The following is a 19,692-nucleotide window of genomic DNA, read 5'->3' as shown; positions in this document are numbered from 1 at the left end:
ATAACACTCACGGTCCGTTTTTTCGTTTTTGTTTGTTTTTTCAGTTTTTGGGATATACTTTTCACCATATATTTGTTTTCATTTACAAATTTTTTCATCCTTTTAATATACTTCATGGGTGCAATGATTTATGTTATAGTGTTGCTTAGGCAGCCCAATCGCTTGGAAAAGTTTGGTGATCCGAGTTTGTCATTGTGTAAGCTCGCTTGACCATGCTATTGGCTTTTGCTTCGCTTCGATGACGATGGCCCGGAAATGGCATGACACATGCTTCAAGGTTGAAAATACCTACAAAAGCCTCAATCACACATTCATGAATGCACGATGTAGATGATCCCTTGTTACACACAATCTCTAAAGACAATGTCATCTTTTTTACTTGTGCACTCCACAACGTAATTATGTCAAATGCCCAACAACCAAAATTAATTAATTTCTTGTGATTAAATACATTGTTAAACCAAACTCCACCACTATTAAGTACCAATATGACTATATTGTCAAACCACGATCTCCAAGTGTACATCAATATAGGCCCAATTTCGATTCATCACGTTTTAGACCACTCTAATTTAGAAATTTGAAAAAAATAAATTCATTTGAAATTTTCAAAATAAACTTCTGAAAGTTTTAATTTTCAAAAAGAAGCGTCTTCGTGTCCGAGTCTTAAATTAGGGTAATAACAGCAAATAAGAGAAAAGAAGTTTACCATGACTTTGTTTGCTGTTACTAACATCGAACAAAAAGAAGACAATGTTTGTTCGCTGTTGATAACAACTAACAAATCTTAAACAAATATTTAACCTCAACTTTGGCATTAAAACGCTTATTTTGTTGATTAAAATATATAGTCTTACCGTAAGACGTTCTACTTACCTAAATTGAATACTCCAACAATCTGACTAATATAATAACTAACATATAAACTTCTTGTTTTAAGTTGGTCTTGTCCACCGAGAGAGAATATTGACACGAGTAGCTCCTCTCGTTATTGTGATTCTATTTCATATCTACATTAAAATAATCTTCCCACGTTCCAGTTCACAGTTGTAATCCTGACTATAGTGGCCTAGCATTCAAATACCGCAGTAGAACTCTGCGGAGGACAGTTCAAAGAAGAAATCGGAGATCTCATTAACAATCTCCGCCCTTCTATCTGTCGCCTCTCTCTGCAATCTTCCATGTCTGACGAACCATTTCTCACTCGTTGGAGCTTCCAGGTTATTCTCCATTCGAAGCATTTTTACATGTTTAATTCTTATTTTACTAAATATCTGTGATTATTCAACGATTTAATTTGATTTGTGTCAAGTTTCATTACTTAATTTTGCTATTTGATCTCATTGTATTGCTACCTTTTTTACTATGATGTTTCTGTGTGTTGACGATCATGAATCGATCAACAGAAATGTCAAACGTTGAACTGAACTAATGTAGTTGCATACAATCTTTCAATGATGCTTGAATTTCTGAAATTTTGTTTTTTTTAATACCAGGATTACAAGTTTACATATGTGATTATTCAAAAGATTTTATACGATTTGTGTTTCATTTCATTACTTAATTTTGCAATTCTGATCTTAGTGTACTGCTGCTTTTTTACCGTGATGTTTCTGTTTAATGACGATCATCAATCGTTGAATGCAAAAACGTCAAACGTAGAACTGAACTGATGTAGTTGCATTCAATCTTTTATTAATGCTTGAATCTTTGAGAATTTGGGATTTTTCACTAGGATTTTAAGTTTTTTTATGATGCGAAGTTTGGAAGGAAGAAGGAGCCGAAGCCGGAAGAGGAGATTGCTGGAACGGGAAACGGAAATCACAGCAATGGTGTAGCGAATGGAACTTCTTCGACTGAGAATGGAGGAAGAAAGCGTGAATTTGCTGTTTATGAGCAGTATAGGAATCAGGTTAAATTCATGTTTCTTATTAGTGTTTATTTGGAGCTTTTGTTTATACTTATTTTCATATTTTTTTGTTTGTTTGTTTATCATGACAGGGTAGAAATGGGGCTCACTCAAATGAAGGTTCCGCGAATGGGGCTGGTGATGTTGTGTAAGATATGCTGCTTATTTGATATATTATACTACAATGTTTTATTGGTTGATGTACAACCAATTGTGGTGTCTAGCCAACCTTATTTGATGCTGGATTTAAAGTTGTTTAGTCCATTAGTTTATGAAAACATGCTAATTTACAATCTAATATGTTTTGCTGAGATATTTTGAACTAGAAAAGGGTGAATTTATTCTTATTAGGCTTAGTTTAGCTGTTAGGCTTACTACTAGGCACAATTGATTCAAGGAAAAGGCAACTCTTTGATCTCTTTAGATTAGATTTATGAGTTTAGAATTTGTTTACTATTATTTTATGGCTTAAGCAGAACCTTTTTTTTAGAAATGGTTGTGGTGGAACCTAATTATGCTTGATTTAGTTATTTAGGAGAATAATTGTTTGAAGCATCAGAAGTTCTAATTAATTTTTTAATTTACTCCCTTAGGTGGCATAGGCCAAGTCTTAGTATTTAAATCGCTTCGTTTTGAGGTGAATAGTTTTACGAATTAAGCCAATGAGGTCCCAATGACTTATTTTAGGAGTAATTAGCCCATATGAGTGAATATTAAAGCTACCAGGATTTATCCTTCCATCTCCTTCTAAACTCTTTCAAAAAGGTGTCTCTAATCCCACTATATTTCCACAGCAATAGAGTTAAAAGTGAATCCAACAACAGAATTAAAGAGGGAGGTAATGAAACTTTTAAGAAATGATTGTTTATAGGGGTTGACTATTTCCTCTATGAAGTTATCCTCTTGACTTTTTGTCTACAGATAAACCTCATATGAAGCAAAATTTTAAGAGCAGAATCTTTCAAATTTGTAAAGAGGTGCTTGATTCCCTTGGTATCTTATGCAGTTTATTCCAAAGTTCTTAACTCTACCTGCGCTGCTCTTATCTAAGCATTTCATGCATGTATCTCCAAGATTTGTGTAAATGATGCTTTTATGCACTTTATTTCATTAACTTGTCCAGAAATACATGATTTTATAATGCTCCCAATTTATCTTTTTTTTCTTCCAGGAACAAGCCCATGCTGCCTTCATTTGAAGATGTTGAAACACGTAACTTAGCGGAAAGTCTATGCAGGTAGCATTTCAATTGGATTTTTAAGTTTATCCTCGTTTTTGTAATACTTTTATCAAATAACCTAACAAAGAATAAGGATTTTCGATGCATTACCTTGACTTGATGGCTGTAGTCGAATGACTTTTAGAAATTTACTAACTACACATATTACTAAAGCAGGAACCTCTAAAAAGGTTCATGCCAAGTTCACCAAAACATAAAACCTAAACCTCAACCTCAACAATTCCATGATTTCAAAATCATTAAAATTTTAATTTCAAATTTGTTTTTTAAAAAAGTCAAAATACTTTCCTATATCTCCCTTTTATGCTTTCAAGAGATTGAGCTAATGTTGAAAACTATCTCGAACCTACATTGTTTATTATATTTTTTTATTATTTATAATATCCCAATTGTGAATAGATTTGCTAATGCAGGGAACTATTCAGCGATAATTTATTCACATATGGGATAATCAACAGATACACTCGAAAGTTAATATTTGAAGGATATTTCTAGTTGAACACTAGTACTAACAATGTTTTCTGATTGAACTAGAATTCACACAATTCTCTCAAAAGCAATAAATTTGAATGTTTTGAAACCAGCAAAGTATTCCAACGCTACAAAATATTAGTGATAAACCTCATTAAGCACTTCTGAAAAGAAAACTTAATCGAACTAGTATAACATTGCAAACAAGCGTATACTTTTTTAAGTTTTCATAATCTTGAATTTGAATTTCAACTATTGATATGCATCGATATTTATAGGATTTTACCTAACATTAGTTAACTGGGGACTAGGGTAGTAGTTGTCCAAGCTCCAAATTCAACTAAAATCTACAATTTCTACTACTACTCAAATTTAATCATTTAATTGAGTCTATTAATACTATACTAAGGGTAAATTTGGAGGGATAAGCATGAAAAAACCACGTGGGGAAAGTCATTCTCGCTAAGTGCCTATTCTTCTAATTGCCAACAAGTTCACTTCAGCTCATCTCTATTAATCGACCAACCGGGATGAGGCCATCACTTTTGCTCTGTTTATTCAATTCAATTCAGTTGCTTTCAGTTCAGTTGCTATTAGTTTTTCTAGATTATATATCCTAACTTAAAGACTAATCTTAAAAGTAGGATACCCTATTAACTTCAAGAAAGTTTCTCAAAACGCTTTCTCCATCCAATTACCCCAAGCAGCATGTTAAATTTTATCTCAACTTCTAGGATGAAGTATATCCATATGCTGTAAAGACTAACTAGAGATTTATTGTTAGTTTTTTTCTTTGCCTTTTACATATTCACCATAGTGCAACTTCTACAAAATAATGCTTTGATGCTGAAAATGAAAAAAATAAAAAAATAATCATCTACCAATCAAAGTTTCTCAGAGAGTAAAAAAACATTAAGGATCTTAAACATTCTACAATTAAATTTTATGGAGTTAGTCTAATTGATATCTCATTTATTATTTTATAAGATCTCATGGACCCTTTAAATGTTGTTAGATAGCATGATCTTCATCACGAAATTAACAAGTCCTTTATAAAGATACCACACATGAAATCACAAGTTGTTGCAATTGGGTATCTGTTCATACTCTACCTCCGGGACCAGGGCCGTCTCATTTATTTTTGGTCCCAATGCGAAAAATAAGAAGGGATAATATAATACCCCATGTTGAATTTGAAGTCATTCTCGATTTCAAAAATTCTAACAAGCATTCCAAAAACACTTTTTCATCTAACTCATCACAGTTTATATGAATTATACATGTTCGTGAAAATAATAAAAAACAATAAATCCAAAATAAATAAATTATTCTAAATTGCATCACATACGCTCTTAAGAAAAATTAGAGTATTTGATGGATAATGTCTTGTTCTTATGTCTTCCGTATATATATGCACTATAAAAAGTTAACATTCAGGATCTCTTAAAACAACAGTGCTATCTTTCACAATTATTCTTCTTTCATTCATTCAATTTCAATCATCTTTACATTCTGTGGGTCAAAGCTACTGATGTACTTGCTTTTTTTTCTGAGCAGAGATATAATCCGAGGAAGCCAAGATGTCAAGTGGGAGAACATAAAGGGTCTTGAGACAGCTAAGCGCCTACTTAAAGAAGCTGTCGTCATGCCTATCAAATATCCAAAGTATGTCATGAATTGGCGAAAGGGAAATCGTAATAAGTTCCCTTTTATTTCTGGCTGTGAAGTTATTTCCTAGCTGCCTGAAACTATTGATAGGAACTTGTATGAACCTATGAAAACACAACACACTTTTACCCATTTTCTCTTAAAAAGTCAATGTGGAATGCTTTGAAACTTCTATGATATCTATTGAATTTTAGTTGATTCAAATCACGCTTTTCAGACTTGCTTCCTGTGTACATTGTCTGAATTTGCCACTCATAACCTATAATATATGTGTCTAATATTCGCCACTTGATGCTGAACTTATGTTGACTCTTTTATATCTCATGTAACAAGGATTGATGTCATTACTCATCTATGCCAACCATGCTATGAATCACGTGAGTACAAGCCAAAGTCTTAATCCCATAGAACGAGGCTGGCTACAAAATCTTATATTCTAGTCTAAATGATCGTTTACATAAATTCTCCTCATTTCCTGATTTTTTATGTGGCTATTTTTTTATTTTTAGAATATTTTCTTTTAATATTTTTTTAAAAAAATTGTTTTGTTGGTTCTTGTTGATATATGTTTTGAAAGAACCGAATGAAGTATAGTTACTGTTAGCAACGATCTCTCATGTTGATTTGTTTTGGTTCACGCAGTCGATCCCATATTTGGGATCAAGGCTTTGTATTTAACTCCTGAAAAAGCTTGTTTTTACTCTCTGATATTGTTTTTAAATCAGGGCAATATTGCAATATGTTAGTCTGCTATTAATTATGGGGGTCAAAATTTGCAATTCAATGTCCAAAATTTCTGTATGTCTTTGTTTTTTTAAAAAATAATATCAGACATAGAAGTTATTTATACAAGTTTTTTTAAAGTGGGTTTGAAGTGTTGCCTTTTGATTATGACAGATGTTGGCTGTTTTTATATCGCAACCGAATGCATATGCTTAGTTACCCATCAGTTTCAAGCTTATTTAAGTAGAAGCTTCTTTGTACCCTAATCATTAGTTTCTATATAGGTGTCTTGCTATAGAGGAAATCCATTTAGGGACTATAAAACATGCTGAGCTGGAGTCTTTAACTGTACCCACACTGAAGATATTGTTTGAAGACCGTGGATATTGGATAGTAAATTGCCTCTATTATAGAATTTTCTAGAAATTGTTGATTCTATAAGGTTTATACTGTTCAAATAAATAAGCAGCAGTATGCTGCTTTGTTTTGCTGTCATTGCTCCAGTAATTAAAATGCATTGCACTTGTGTTTGTCCTAGATCTAATATATTTTTTGTCTCATTTATTTCTTAAATGCTGATGCTTCTTGGCTTGTTTCAAGGTACTTCACTGGATTGCTATCCCCATGGAAAGGTATACTCCTGTTTGGTCCTCCAGGAACAGGAAAAGTAAGTAATTCATGAATTATTTGTTTTTTCAGTCAACTTTATTTTACTATGTGTCCATAGTCTTCTGACCTCTGAGTGCTACTGTTTAATCCAAATATTTTGACTGTGCAGTACTAGTTGTCATTCTAGTTATGAAATGTAATTGTGTCCTTTTCTCATCTCACTTCACTTACTTTTCTCTGAATAATTGTCTATAAACTGATTTATTTTTTTTCTGCTATGCTGAATGTGGTAGACAATGCTGGCGAAGGCTGTTGCCACAGAGTGCAATACCACTTTTTTCAACATTTCAGCATCATCTGTTGTCAGCAAGTGGAGGGGTATGTTTCTTTTTCGGCTTATTGGTCTAATTGTTCCCTCAACTCATTTTGGCCATTGTCATGCATTGTTTAGGTAGTAAAAATTTATCAAAATGGGATTTGTGATATACAGTAACTTTAAATTTTGTATTGAGGTTATGCAATAATTTATATTATTATATCGACCTTAGTATTGCATCTATATTGTAGATGCTAAACATCAATAATGCTATATTTTTATTGAGATTCTTGCTTAAATTTCAAGTTTTACAATTCACCCGTTCGACTAATAGAAACTTTTCAAACTTTTCTCTCAATGATGTCAGTATGTCACTATGAAGGCAAAAAAATCTGAATAAACTTTTGTTTATGTTTTGTCCTGCAATGATGTCGCTTATAAAAGCTCAAACGTTTTAAGTATGAGTCTAGATTTCCAAGAATTTTGTTGAGATATGAGCTAAGATTACACACTTATATGGGTAAGATGAGCATGTCTTTTTTTGAGAGCTAAGACCCTCATTGGGGATTCTCGAATATTTTGGATGAATAGTAATTAGCTAAAACGACTATGTCTTGGGTCAGAATGAGCTTATAATTAGTGGATCTTAGCAAAATTTTCTTTGTAAAAACTAAATTCTAGAATGGAAGATGCCTGAGGTATGATGTATTTATGTTTTCTGCTTGACATGTATCATTGTGTGTCCACTATATATTGATTTCATCTTCGCGGTTTATGTATCGCAGGTGACTCAGAGAAATTAGTGAAAGTACTTTTTGAGCTAGCCAGGCATCATGCACCATCCACTGTTTTTATAGATGAGATCGATTCAGTTATTAGTCATCGTGGTGAAGCACGTAGTGAGCATGAAGCTAGTAGGCGTTTAAAGACTGAGCTCCTCATACAGGTATATTTCTTTCCAAGTTCCAACCTTGTTTAATCCATATATTTCTTCAATCAAGCTATATGCACCACAAATTTTAAAGCGGCAACTTATCTTTGCTAGCCATCTTATGATTTTAGGCAGCTGATAGTTGCTTTTAAAAAAAAATTCGTTTTGGTTGTGCCTTCCCAGTATATTAATTTGTTATCGTGTGGTTTTCGCTTGTAATATTTTCCTGTTATTTGGAACAATTGATAAGAGAAGAATCATTTTTGAAAGGAAAAATTATATTATTAGTCCATCCTGTTTCTCGCTTGCTTAAATTAGACAATAAACCTAAGTGTGGTAATTTAACTATTGTTTCATTATTCATTTTAACCCAACTATTGAAGGTCAAAGGTTTCTTTGCTCATCTCATCCACACATTTCTTCCTTCCACTTGTTTTTTTTCCCCTTGTTCTCTCATTACAAACTAATAAAATGACTTTTTTCTGTTGTAGTAAATCAAAAGTGCTGAGGGTGAAGGCGAAACATCTATTCCCCCCGAACTTTTTTTACTAATATGATATATATTTAATAACACCTTTACAAAAAGTATAATAATGTTTGGCTTATGGTATAGTTTGTTTTTTAATAACTAAGAAGTCAAGAGTTTAAACCTTTGCCCTACTTATTTTTTTTATCCAAATAAAGTCTATCGTAACCCTCAAGTCTCACTACTCACTTTTGCAAAGAAGTTACTAACTTTATTGAGTTCTTAGGAATTAATGTACTTACCATATTTGGCTTTCTTATTTAGACGAAGTCACGAAACAATTTCTTCGTTTATAAAGCATGCTATTGGACATGCTTCCCTTTCATGGGATACCTTGAATCCCTTCCATGGGCTGATTATTGACCCTTCTTTCTTTGGTTAGCTTCTCATTGTCTTATGTTCTTTATCTTTATTTTCTTATCATTAAAATCGCCCTAAACAAATGCACATCTGAAAAGCTTTTACAGTTCATATAATTATTGGTATTAAATGATGGGAATGACAATGAAAATATAGTGTAGCTAGAAAATTTATGTGCAAGGTTTGCATTTATGTTTGTCCTACTCTGATATTTTTCTCCTTTACAAATTCATTCCCCTCCTACTCTGATGTTTTTTGTTTGTCCTTAACTTTTGCCCGTTTTTGTCTGTCATCACTTCGCCTCTTCTCTGCCCAGATTAAACAAATTCGAAAACATTTGACCATATGATATGAAAATGATTCCTCATTAAGGTCAATTGACCTAGATTGGAGTTGGTAGGGGCTGTTATGATTATGGTAACCCTTCTCATGGATGTCTAACTTCTTATGTGGTCATGCCAAGTTTTAGCTTTACAAACCAGGACTGAGGATTTAGGAACTTGGGATATGTAGTACGAAGAAAGACGTTCATCAAATGAGTGATTAAACAATGTATCAAGTTTGTTCATGCAAGATTTATGTAGCTTGAGCAAGAGGTTGGCTGGGCCACATACCACCTTGAGATTTAGTAGCCTTCTACTCTACATGAGTCCTTTTGAATCGTGACATGCGTTGCTACGGAATTGCAAGGGATTTCTGTGACTAACTATTTATTCCAGATCGACTGTATCTTTTTTCCTGTCCTGTGATAACTGATAGTCTCTTAATTGTAGTCTTCCTTTGAAATACCTCTTGATGAACAAGCTTCTGGTCACACTTGACACAACACAACTATCCTTAGGCATGTGCATTGTGGATGCATGGCATTATTTCTTCATTTTGCATGGATGCACTTTCCTCATTTTGAAAATCTATAAAAAAAACTGGATGTGTTTGCAGATGGATGGCTTAAGCAGGAGTAATGAGCTAGTTTTTGTCTTGGCTGCAACAAACCTCCCTTGGGAACTTGATGCAGCTATGCTCCGCCGACTTGAGAAGCGAGTATCCTCTATTGATTCAAATGTATTTGATTTGTTGTTTCAGCAATTATTATTGCAAATTACTACTTTTAAAATGTACTATCGCTGCTTAGTTACAAAAGTGAGTCTGAAACTGAGATGGCAGACACGCTGAAGTTGGGATATTCATGTACTAGTCTGCATAATTGTTTGTTTTTTATATTTTAAATCATTTTTACTCAAAGAAATACCTGGTTATTGTCTTCTTTAAAATATAAAGTTACTAAATGCAAAACTTTTAGTAGTGGGCTTCCTTGACAGAAATGGTAAAGATACTTGTGCCCCTTCCTGACCCTGAGGCAAGGCGAGCCATGTTTGAAGAACTTCTTCCATCGGCAACTGGTGACAATCAAGTTCCATATGATGTACTGGTAGAAAAAACGGAAGGATACTCTGGTTCTGATATAAGATTGGTGTGCAAAGAGGCTGCCATGCAGCCAGTTAGACGATTGGTGTCGGTGCTTGAACAAAAACAGGAAGTTATTCCCGAGGATGGTATGTCCTTTGTTCATAAACTGGGTTAGATTGCTTCACATATTACTCATCTCTTTTTATGTATTCCCTTTCCATTACATTTCCATCACAGTTCATAAACATCACGTCTGATTTCTTTTAATTTAGAACATTAAAATTATTCTACTGGATGAATTTGTTTGTCTTTTGAAACAAAGAGAAGCTCAGAGAATTCTATGCTATAAAAATGAGAACTTTGAATCTCATTGTTTTCCACATTTTGTGAAAGAAAGGCACTGAATCAATTCTAAAGCCCGATTACGTGAAGGGAATTTGTTCTAGTTTCTTCTTGCTTATGTTTTTTGGAATGTTAGTTTCTTGCTTCTTTTTTCCCGTAAAATGGTTACTCTTAATTCCACTGTAAGCATAATTACATGTCTCTGTACGGAACTTGGTGTTTTCATATGCTCATTATTACTGCTAATTTCTTATTCACACAGAATTGCCTCCTGTTGGACCAATAGAACTTGGAGATATAGAGCTGGCATTGAAGAACACCCGGCCATCTGCTCATCTTCACGCACATCGTTATGAGAAATTCAATGAAGATTACGGTAGTCACATCCTCCAATGAAAGCAACTGCTTCAAAAGTTTTGATTTTGTTGCAAGTCAGGTATCAAATTAAGTTTCCGAGAGTAGGTATGAGTCAAGCTTGAGTTTATGGCAGCTTGACTCACTTCCTTAGAAGAAAATAGCTTAAATTGAAATTCAGCGGAGTTTTATTACACATGTCGAGCCCTAATTTGCAAGTTGGCCTGATCAGTCGCTCTTACTTTAGACCAATAATAATGTTTATGTTTTTCATTTCATGGCGTTGTCGATTGTATTCATCAAGCTTTCAATTTTTTTTTTAAATGTTGGAAATTCTTTTGATGTAGATGAATCATGATTCAAATTGAGCGACATCTTTTGCTCCTAGCTACCCAGATTGGTTTCGGAAAAATCTTCGTTTTCATTCTTTATGGATTATCTCATACTTCCTTAAGTGACTAATGGTTACGTTAATGATCAAGTCACCAATTCACAAAATCATTGAGTTTTGATGCTCTAGTATGGCATGACTAGACCTGTGCAATGCGCCAGAGGATCGTTGGGGCCCGTTTTCGACTATTGTGCCACTCTAAATGAGGTGTTTAAAATAAGAATGATAAAATGCATTATACATCATTGATTCCAATAAAATAACAAAATTTAGAGTTGATTTGAATTATGAAAACTTAAAATGTAATAATTTTTTTTATACATATAGGACTAGAAAAAGTTTTTATCATTTTAAATTCTGTTAATTTAATTTAATAAAGCTACATGTTAATTAAAAAAATTCCTCAGCTATTAGATTAAGATATGATATTCACAACAAAATAAAAATTGTAATCGACAGCAATCCCGCAATTTGGAAATAACGTTTGGCAACAAAAACACGTGATAATATGAGAAACAAAATGGGTTTTGCAATGACAAGTACAAGCACTGTCTTGCAAGCATTAGAAGGAGTAGAGCGATTAATATCAAAAGCTGGTGGGAAAGCTAATCTACCTCTTATATATCCGTTCAGATATTGTCTATGCTGTTGGGATTGTGAGTAGGTTTGTGCATCAACCACAGATCCAACATATGAAAGCCGTTAACAGAATTCTCAGATATCTGATAGGCACATTAAGAAGGGGCATAGTTTTCCAAAAGAACAGTCATCTTGATTTGCAAGCTTATAGATGCTGATTGGGCAGGTCATAGAGACGAAAGTCAACTTCAAGATACTTTACTCTTGTGGAGGGAAATGTTGTAACATGAAAGAGTAAGATATAGAAAGTGGTGGCCTTATCCAGTGCAAAAGCTGAATTTCGAGGAATAGCTAAGGGGATCACTAAGGTTTTATAGATCGAAAGTTACTCACAGAACTCGGATTCAAACAAAACAGTTGTGAGCTAAATTGTGATAACAAAGCTGCAATTAGCATATTAGAGAACCCAATTCAACATGACAAAATGAAGCATGTGGGAGTTGATCGGCACTTCATAAAGGAAAAGCTCGAGCATAAGATAATTCATATTCCGTATGTTAAGTCCAAAGAGTAACTGGCAGATATTCTAACTAAGGCTGTCGGGTCAAAATAATTTCACGAGACGCTATGCAAGTTGGGCGTTCAAGATCCCACTACCCAACTTAAGGGGGAGTGAAGGAAAGAATAAAACATTATATTTTATTTATGTATAGTTTCATTAAAGCATATATTTAGGATATAATTAGAGGATTATTAGGAGATTAATATCTATATAAATATAGTAACTATTGTTCTTTAAAAGGGTTGTTTTCTGTAATCAATTCAATTCAAGCAATACAAACACATCTTAAACCCTAAACCGAGAGTTGATTTAACTCTTTGGTCTTAGTTAAATAACGGTAATTTATTAAGTTAACAAATCACCCTTATGTGATAGAATTTGATATTGTAGGAGTTTTGTGATATTAATTTATCTTATTTATTTATTTTGTTATAATTATTTTTTAATTTTTTATAATTATTTACAAATCACGGTTATTAGTTAGAAATTTTTTGCTAGAGTGATGCACACAAAAAGTGAGTAGATAGTGTGTGCCGACTGATGCACGTGTATGAATTACTAAATATAATACGGCAAGTCGGCAACACAAGTTGTGCTTCTAAGCTGTAGTTTTAAGTTTGGCAAAGTAAGCGTCCCGTCTTTTTCCATGTTTCACGTGTTTCTTTTATTTTTACTATTATTTATTTAATTATTTAATTTATTTTGCATTATTTTGAATTATTTAAGTCATTTATATTTTTATTTATTCCATCATCATCATTATCACCTTCATATTTAATATATTCCGGTCATTGAAAACTATGATCAGGATATGAGAAGGGAAGGAAGACGACAACTCATACCTATAAAGAAGAGTGCGACAAAAGAGTCCCTCGGCTCGAGTTATATTTTGAGTTATGTGTCATAAAAATAAAAATAATAATAATACGAAAATATTCAATTAGACAATTAATTATTTAATTATATTTTTTCTTATACATTAGACACAATACATATTCATAAAATAAGTTTGAACGATGAACAATGCCAAAATATGTACTCTATGTAACAAGTATTTTGAAATGGAAAATTCAATGTTCTTATCTCATTACTTTTTGCACGTTTGTCAATGGTCAATTCGCTTTATAATATACTTAATTGTGCATACTTTAAATTATAAAAAATTAATATTAATAACTTTCACATTGAGATATTTGAATAAAATTTTATTTGACTATATTTAAACTTATAAATTAAGAATTAAATACAAATTAAAAGTAAAATATAAATAACGTGGACAAGATAAATTAGACATTAAGTATAAATTAGAGGTACTATTTAAAAATGAAATATAGAAAACATTATATAAACATGCATCAACCATGATAGGCCCCACTAAATGACTGCAAATTAAAAAATCAAAATCTCCCATCTGTCTTTCTCTTCCTTTAAATGACTACTATAAATACTCCCACAAGGAATTAATTTTAATTATTTCAAAATTCAACCATTTCTCTTTTTATAAATTTCCAATCTTTGAATATTTTTATTATTATAATTATCAAGTTGTGAATTTTATTATAAATTTATAAAAATGGAATGCAATCTAGAGCTTGCCCTTCAACCATCATCTTCAAGTTCTACACATAAGCAAGGGTATCTTCTTAATTAATTCTCTCATTATTTTTAAGTAATTAAATATGATTAATATTACAAAAGATATTTAAATAATGATACTGATTTTATTACTTATTGAATAATAATTTTGATTAATGAATGTATAAACAGGGGATGTAATGGAGAAAATGGAAGCCAACAGAAACAGATCACAATCTTCTACAATGGAAAAATTTGTGTCTGCGATGTCACAGAGTTTCAGGTAATTATTAGTAAACATTCTAATAAATCTTTTATTTATTTCCTAGCGATCCAAATAAAGTTTAATTGTTTATTTTGTTTCAAGAATAAGTATAGATTTTAACAAATGAATGTGGTATTGTAATTGTGCAGGCGAGAAGTATTATCAATTTAGCAAGTAGGAAAGCAGAAGGAATGTGTACATCACCTACCTCCAGAGGCGGAGATGGTTGCGGTGGCAGTGGTGGTGGTGGCAGAGCGGAAACCATCTCACCAACAACGTCGTTCCAAACACAACAAATGTATACTCAAAATGGTGTTTCCATGAAAAAAGCATTACGAAAATTTTTAGAAAAGAGAAAGTATAGGGTTCAAGCTACTTCTCCTTACCACCGTTAGTGTGTCCATTGGTCGATCTGTAATCAAAGAAAACATAAGGAAATTTAAGTTTAGTCAAAGTGTAACAAGAAACAAATTGAAGCTCAAATGATGATTCAATCGTTCAAAGTATTGTTCATCAAAATTACTACACGATCCAAGACATTTTTTGTGATGGTGTCCAAGTAAATTTAAACTACATTCGCTCTGCTCTCCTTTTTTTCGTTAATACTCTTTGTACTCTTTGTAATTGAATTTTGTTTGTGATTATTTTGAAAGTAGATGGTAACCTTTTGAGAGGAAAAGAATAAATTCAAAAGGAACTAAAAATTCCTAGTCTATTGAGTAGGAAAAAAAAACTAATTAGGACAACTTAATATCTCCTCTAATAATTCCTAAGAAATTCAAAAATTGTGAAACAACTCTGTTCAGCCTAATTGTTCTATTTATTTTTGGACACTATTCACTTATCACTCTTAATTTGCATTTTACTCTTAATTTATAAGTTAAAACATAATCACGTGGGATCTTATTTGATTCGTCAATACAAGGATTATTAATATTAACTTTTTATAATTTTTAATTAAGAATAATTTGAGATATTAAAGGTTAAAATATTGCCTCGACAAGTGTAAAAAACTAAATGGAACACATAAGCTGAATAGAAGGGAGTATTAAACTTCAGCAACTTATTATATGTTATTACAAACTTCTAGAAGATAATGTTGATGTAAACATATACTAGTCGGATGATTTTGCTACATACATATGTTAATCATATGATCTATTGACTTATTTATTGATAAGGACATAATATACTTCAACAATTTATTTGGATTATTAAAGTAATTGCTTATAGCTTATTTTTTTATATTGTACTGTATTCTACTTATGATGATACATTTCGAGGTGATGTGGTTGAGATCAATGTTTTGTGGAAAATTTGAAAAAAATAAGACAAATAAACAATTTAATGTAGGTTCATAAACTTGCAATTTACTAATTCTTGTTGATCTACAGCTTATTGAGGTACGTTTTTATTATAAATTTTTTTATTTGGTGTTGATTTTAAAATGTATGTCATGTATAGTGGTCGTTTACACTTAAACTCTACGAATATGTCGAATGTAGTTGTTATTTACGTTGATCTTCATAATTAAAAGTTTGTTCGAGAATTTGTTGTTGAATTTAAAATGTATAGTGGTCATATATTTATGAACATGATGGTGATGTTGATTTTGTATGTGTTGTTGTAGAAATGGATTCATTTCGTGTGACTGTTGAATGCTTTTGGAATGGTTCAATTCGATCAACTAGTAACAATGTTAAGTATGTTGGGGGAAGACGTAAAATGTTTGCATGCAACTCATACATGGATTTGAATGAATTTAAACATTTTATATGCTCTAAGATTGGCATTGACTACAAGAAGTACTGTTAATGTAAGTTTTAAATACAATATGAGTGGAGATTTGTTAGCTTTTCCGGTTGAGGATGAGGAGACTATAGATGCAATGTGGGAGTATTCAAAATCTACCTCTATTCCTTCTTTAGAGTTATATGCAGAAGAAGTACCCCTAGGGAATCAAGATGTCAATGTTGTGGAAACAAATGCATTCTTGAATGTAACTTCTTCTGCTCCTTCTCATATGCCCTTCCCTACCCAAGAAACTCAAAATCCCTTTATGCCATCATTCTCTTATCCTTCTAATGAACCCAATCAACTTCAATTTCAAGTCTCAAATGATATACTTTTAACTTAGAAGATACGAATGAGCCTTAAGATGATGTTAATAGTGAGAGTAATGAATTCGTTGAAGCTCCTTCTGAGGACGATGTGGGTGTTGACGAGGAGGCTCTAGCTAATGACATGACTTTAGGAAACATTCCAACAATCGTTGCCCCTACATCCTATGCACTGGTTCCCCTTCTAGATGAACACATTGAGGACAACTCTTGGAGGTCTTGGGATTATGATACAACCTACACCGACGAAGGAGAGTTTCAAAAGGGTATGATGTTTGATAACAAGGATGCGTTGTTGGACGCTGTTAGATTGTATCGTATTCGTAGGAACATTGAGTACCGAACTGAGACTTCAAATCAAACCGTGCTCACCTTGAAGTGTAAGAGAGGGTGTGGTTGGAGGCTTAGGGCTAGGAAGAGCTCCTATTTACCATCATGGGAGATTATTACGTATAAAGGGAAGCATGGGGGTTGTGTATTAAGTACTGAAAACGTGTCAGCTGGGCACATTCATTTGACATCTTCCGTGATTAACAATCTTATTAGAAATTGTGTTGCTAGAGACCCATCAATTAAGGTCTCTGTTGTGCGTCAAATGGTGAAAGACCAATTCGGTGTCGAAGTGACCTATAAGTGGGCATGGTGTGCTAAACAGCAAGCCCTTCTCTCCATCTATGGTACATGGGAAGATTCTTATCTTCTTCTTCCACGCTTCTTGAAGGCACTGCAAATTTCAAACCCCGGGACCGTAGTTGAGTGGTTCTTTAAGGAAGATAATGATGTCGGTGTGTATGTCCGTCCTAGTATTAGAACTTTCCAACGCGTGTTTTGGGCTTTCCAACCTAGTATTGAGGGATTCAAGTATTGCAAACCCGTTATTGCCATTGACGGAACACATTTGTATGGTAAGTATCGCAATACGTTGTTGACTGCCATTGCCCAAGATGGGAACAAGGGAATCTTCCCGCTTGCCTTTGCCTTGGTCGAAAAAGAATGCATAGCCGCGTGGTCTTGGTTTATGGCCTATGTTCGTAAGCACGTGATGCATAGTCCAGGGTTATGCGTTATTTCCGATAGGCATGCGGGCATTCTAGCAACCATGGAGGAGCCGAAATGGCAACCTCCGAACGCCTATCATAGGTTTTGCTTGCGGCATTTGTTAAGTAACTTCAACCATCAAATGGGTAATGTGAAGTTGAAGAAAATGTATGGAAGGACTGCAGAGCAAAGACAACCAAATAAGGTCGTCGAGGGATTGAAGGCCATTGGTGTTGCTAATCGAGAGGCTCTTTTTTGGATTGATCAAGTTGGTGATATGTGCAAATGGTCAATATGTCCGACCCTAGTGTCCTTACGATGCAGGCGAATCACAGGAGCAGTGTGCTATGGGATGTACTATTGAACTTACCCCTTTTGAATTTAGTACTTCATATTACTTTAACTTGAAGCTAACATAACTGGCGCCATGTCGCTCGTTGGGAGCACAGGCTAGAGCTGCTGGCCCAAGGTGCGCCTATCGACGCTGCAGGCGCACCTACTACGGCGGATTACATGCCGTGGTTCCACTCCATCACTCGTCGATGGATGACACCACGAGGTATCATGGCGACAGCCCAGTACGCTCCCGCAACACCGACGATGACACACTTTGTAAGTATTCTTCAATGTTGATTATTATGATAGAACTTACACGTTATACATTTCATTAATACTTACGTCTTACTGCAGGCACAGGGCATTGCATCTGTCATCAGCTCCTCCCAAGAGGAGCCTGTACGGGAGATTGCCCAAGGCATACTCCTAGGGACGCAGTTTCAACACTTTATTCCGGAAGTGACTGCGCCCGACACCACTATGTACGAGTACGGTTCATCTCCTCATCGTGCCGACGTTCATCTTGAGGAGGTTGACTTAACGTGCCCGGACTACGGTGCCGGGTCCTCACAGGGTGCCACATCCTCACATTATCAATCACCTCCCCTACCCGAGCGTCATGCGACGGCCTCTTACTATCGTAGGAGGCGTCGTAAACCGTCACAATTAGACAGGGTACAGGAGGAGGATTAGCATTACAATAGTGTTTGTATATATTAAAGATTAGTGAAATTTTGTTTATATTGAACATTTGTACATAATCATTATTTGTAACATTTTGACTTTTGTGTATAATTTGTAATATATGTGTACATGTATATATTTTAATCGTATTATCACATGTTTATTATGAATGAAGTGATGTTAAGTACTCAGACTTTTCGGCGATGAATCATTCCGCCAAGAATGCAGTATGAATAAAATCAAAATAAAAAGAGAATCAAATTCAAATAGGGAAAATGTTGTCGAAAATTCAACACAATTTCATTCATGTTCAACGAATCCATATCAAATTACATAGTTCATTCATTAATTTAAACTACCGTCGCTAACTAAGATTGCTTCTTAGACTTTCTCATAATCCTTTCAGTCTCTTCTTTCCTATGTGCCATATCATCTATTTGTCTCTTAAGATTAAACACCTGATCTTTAAGCTCTTGTTTTTCCTTTTCAAGCCGTAGTATTAAGTCTCTCTGTCATTTGGTACCCTCTGGAGCAATCCATCTAAAGTATGTGCATCCTAATCCGTCAACCAAGTAGAAAGGGCAAGCAACAAATTCACGCCTTGGATCAAAGTCGCTCCAATCTGTATTAATCTCAACTTCATAACCACAATCACAAAGCTCTTCAATACAATGCTCCTTTGACATACATCTACATAATACATATAATATAGTAACGTAAGTGAACTTTCAAAAATAATATTAACATTTATAAATTGAGAGTAAAACTAACATAATACCTTATGTTAACTTTAAAAATTGATTGAAAAGAAGAAGGATGATGTAGAATGAATATAATGAAGTATGGGAAATGATGGAGCTATTTATAGAACATCATTACAATGGCTATTTTCAAGTTCCTAACGGCTATTTTTCTAATTAACAACGGCTACTTTAGTTCATAAAAAAAAATTAAAAGGCCAAAGTCGCTGTTAGTAACAGCGACTTTGGCCTTTTAATTTTTTTTTTCTCTTTTGCTGTTATAACAGCGATTTTACCCGAGGCTAGGCTTGGATGTACGGACGCTTATTTTGGGAAATAAGTTTTCACGAAACTTATTTTGAGAATTAAGTTGTTAAATAATCTTATTTTTTTTTCAAATTTTCGTGCTTTGTTACCATGTTGGTGTTATCAGTGTTTTAGATCTTGAACCTATCTTCGAGGTGATGAATATTTGTGATAATGTAGCAAAATTAACGTATTCCCTTCATTTCAAAGACTTTGTCCATTTGATTTAGGTACGTTTGC

The 19,692-nt window shown here is 33.6% G+C and overlaps 3 protein-coding genes across 4 annotated transcripts; all 3 read left to right on the top strand.

Moving 5' to 3' along the window:
• The first annotated feature begins 1,020 nt into the window (after positions 1–1,020).
• Positions 1,021–11,249, top strand: LOC130824275 (uncharacterized). Of its 2 annotated transcripts, none has more exons than XM_057689212.1 (11): positions 1,021–1,220; positions 1,736–1,912; positions 2,002–2,057; positions 3,081–3,146; positions 5,178–5,285; positions 6,612–6,678; positions 6,914–6,998; positions 7,722–7,882; positions 9,693–9,794; positions 10,084–10,306; positions 10,765–11,249. In XM_057689212.1, exons 1-11 carry the CDS (start codon positions 1,182–1,184, stop codon positions 10,896–10,898), a joined length of 1,218 nt encoding a protein of 405 aa, XP_057545195.1. In that variant the 5' UTR covers positions 1,021–1,181; the 3' UTR covers positions 10,899–11,249. The 2 variants fall into 2 exon arrangements, with proteins under 2 accessions (XP_057545195.1, XP_057545196.1); XM_057689213.1 differs by having other exon boundaries at positions 1,023–1,220; positions 1,763–1,912.
• Positions 11,250–13,854: 2,605 nt separating this feature from the next.
• Positions 13,855–14,828, top strand: LOC130823107 (protein TIFY 5A-like). The gene is made up of 3 exons (XM_057687712.1): positions 13,855–14,023; positions 14,156–14,246; positions 14,378–14,828. The coding sequence occupies exons 1-3, from the start codon at positions 13,962–13,964 to the stop codon at positions 14,621–14,623; spliced, it is 399 nt and encodes a 132-aa protein (XP_057543695.1). The 5' UTR covers positions 13,855–13,961; the 3' UTR covers positions 14,624–14,828.
• A 1,622-nt stretch (positions 14,829–16,450) lies between these two features.
• LOC130823104 (uncharacterized) lies at positions 16,451–18,550 on the top strand. The gene is made up of 2 exons (XM_057687707.1): positions 16,451–17,998; positions 18,077–18,550. The coding sequence occupies exon 1, from the start codon at positions 16,473–16,475 to the stop codon at positions 17,748–17,750; it is 1,278 nt and encodes a 425-aa protein (XP_057543690.1). The 5' UTR covers positions 16,451–16,472; the 3' UTR covers positions 17,751–17,998; positions 18,077–18,550.
• The last annotated feature ends 1,142 nt before the right edge of the window (positions 18,551–19,692 follow it).

Source organism: Amaranthus tricolor, chromosome 9 (assembly GCF_026212465.1).
Source record: "Amaranthus tricolor cultivar Red isolate AtriRed21 chromosome 9, ASM2621246v1, whole genome shotgun sequence".
NCBI classification, from domain to species: Eukaryota; Viridiplantae; Streptophyta; class Magnoliopsida; order Caryophyllales; family Amaranthaceae; genus Amaranthus; species Amaranthus tricolor.
This window is presented reverse-complemented; position numbering and strand designations above follow the sequence as displayed.

Coding starts and splice junctions, on each gene's coding strand:
- LOC130824275 (XM_057689212.1), top strand. CDS start 1,182: ATGTCTGACGAACCATTTCTCACTCGTTGGAGCTTCCAG. Junction 6,999..7,721: donor TGTTGTCAGCAAGTGGAGGG/GTATGTTTCTTT, acceptor TATGTATCGCAG/GTGACTCAGAGAAATTAGTG. Junction 7,883..9,692: donor AGACTGAGCTCCTCATACAG/GTATATTTCTTT, acceptor ATGTGTTTGCAG/ATGGATGGCTTAAGCAGGAG.
- LOC130823104 (XM_057687707.1), top strand. CDS start 16,473: ATGACTTTAGGAAACATTCCAACAATCGTTGCCCCTACATCCTATGCA.
- LOC130823107 (XM_057687712.1), top strand. CDS start 13,962: ATGGAATGCAATCTAGAGCTTGCCCTTCAACCATCATCTTCAAGTTCT. Junction 14,024..14,155: donor AGTTCTACACATAAGCAAGG/GTATCTTCTTAA, acceptor ATGTATAAACAG/GGGATGTAATGGAGAAAATG. Junction 14,247..14,377: donor GCGATGTCACAGAGTTTCAG/GTAATTATTAGT, acceptor GTAATTGTGCAG/GCGAGAAGTATTATCAATTT.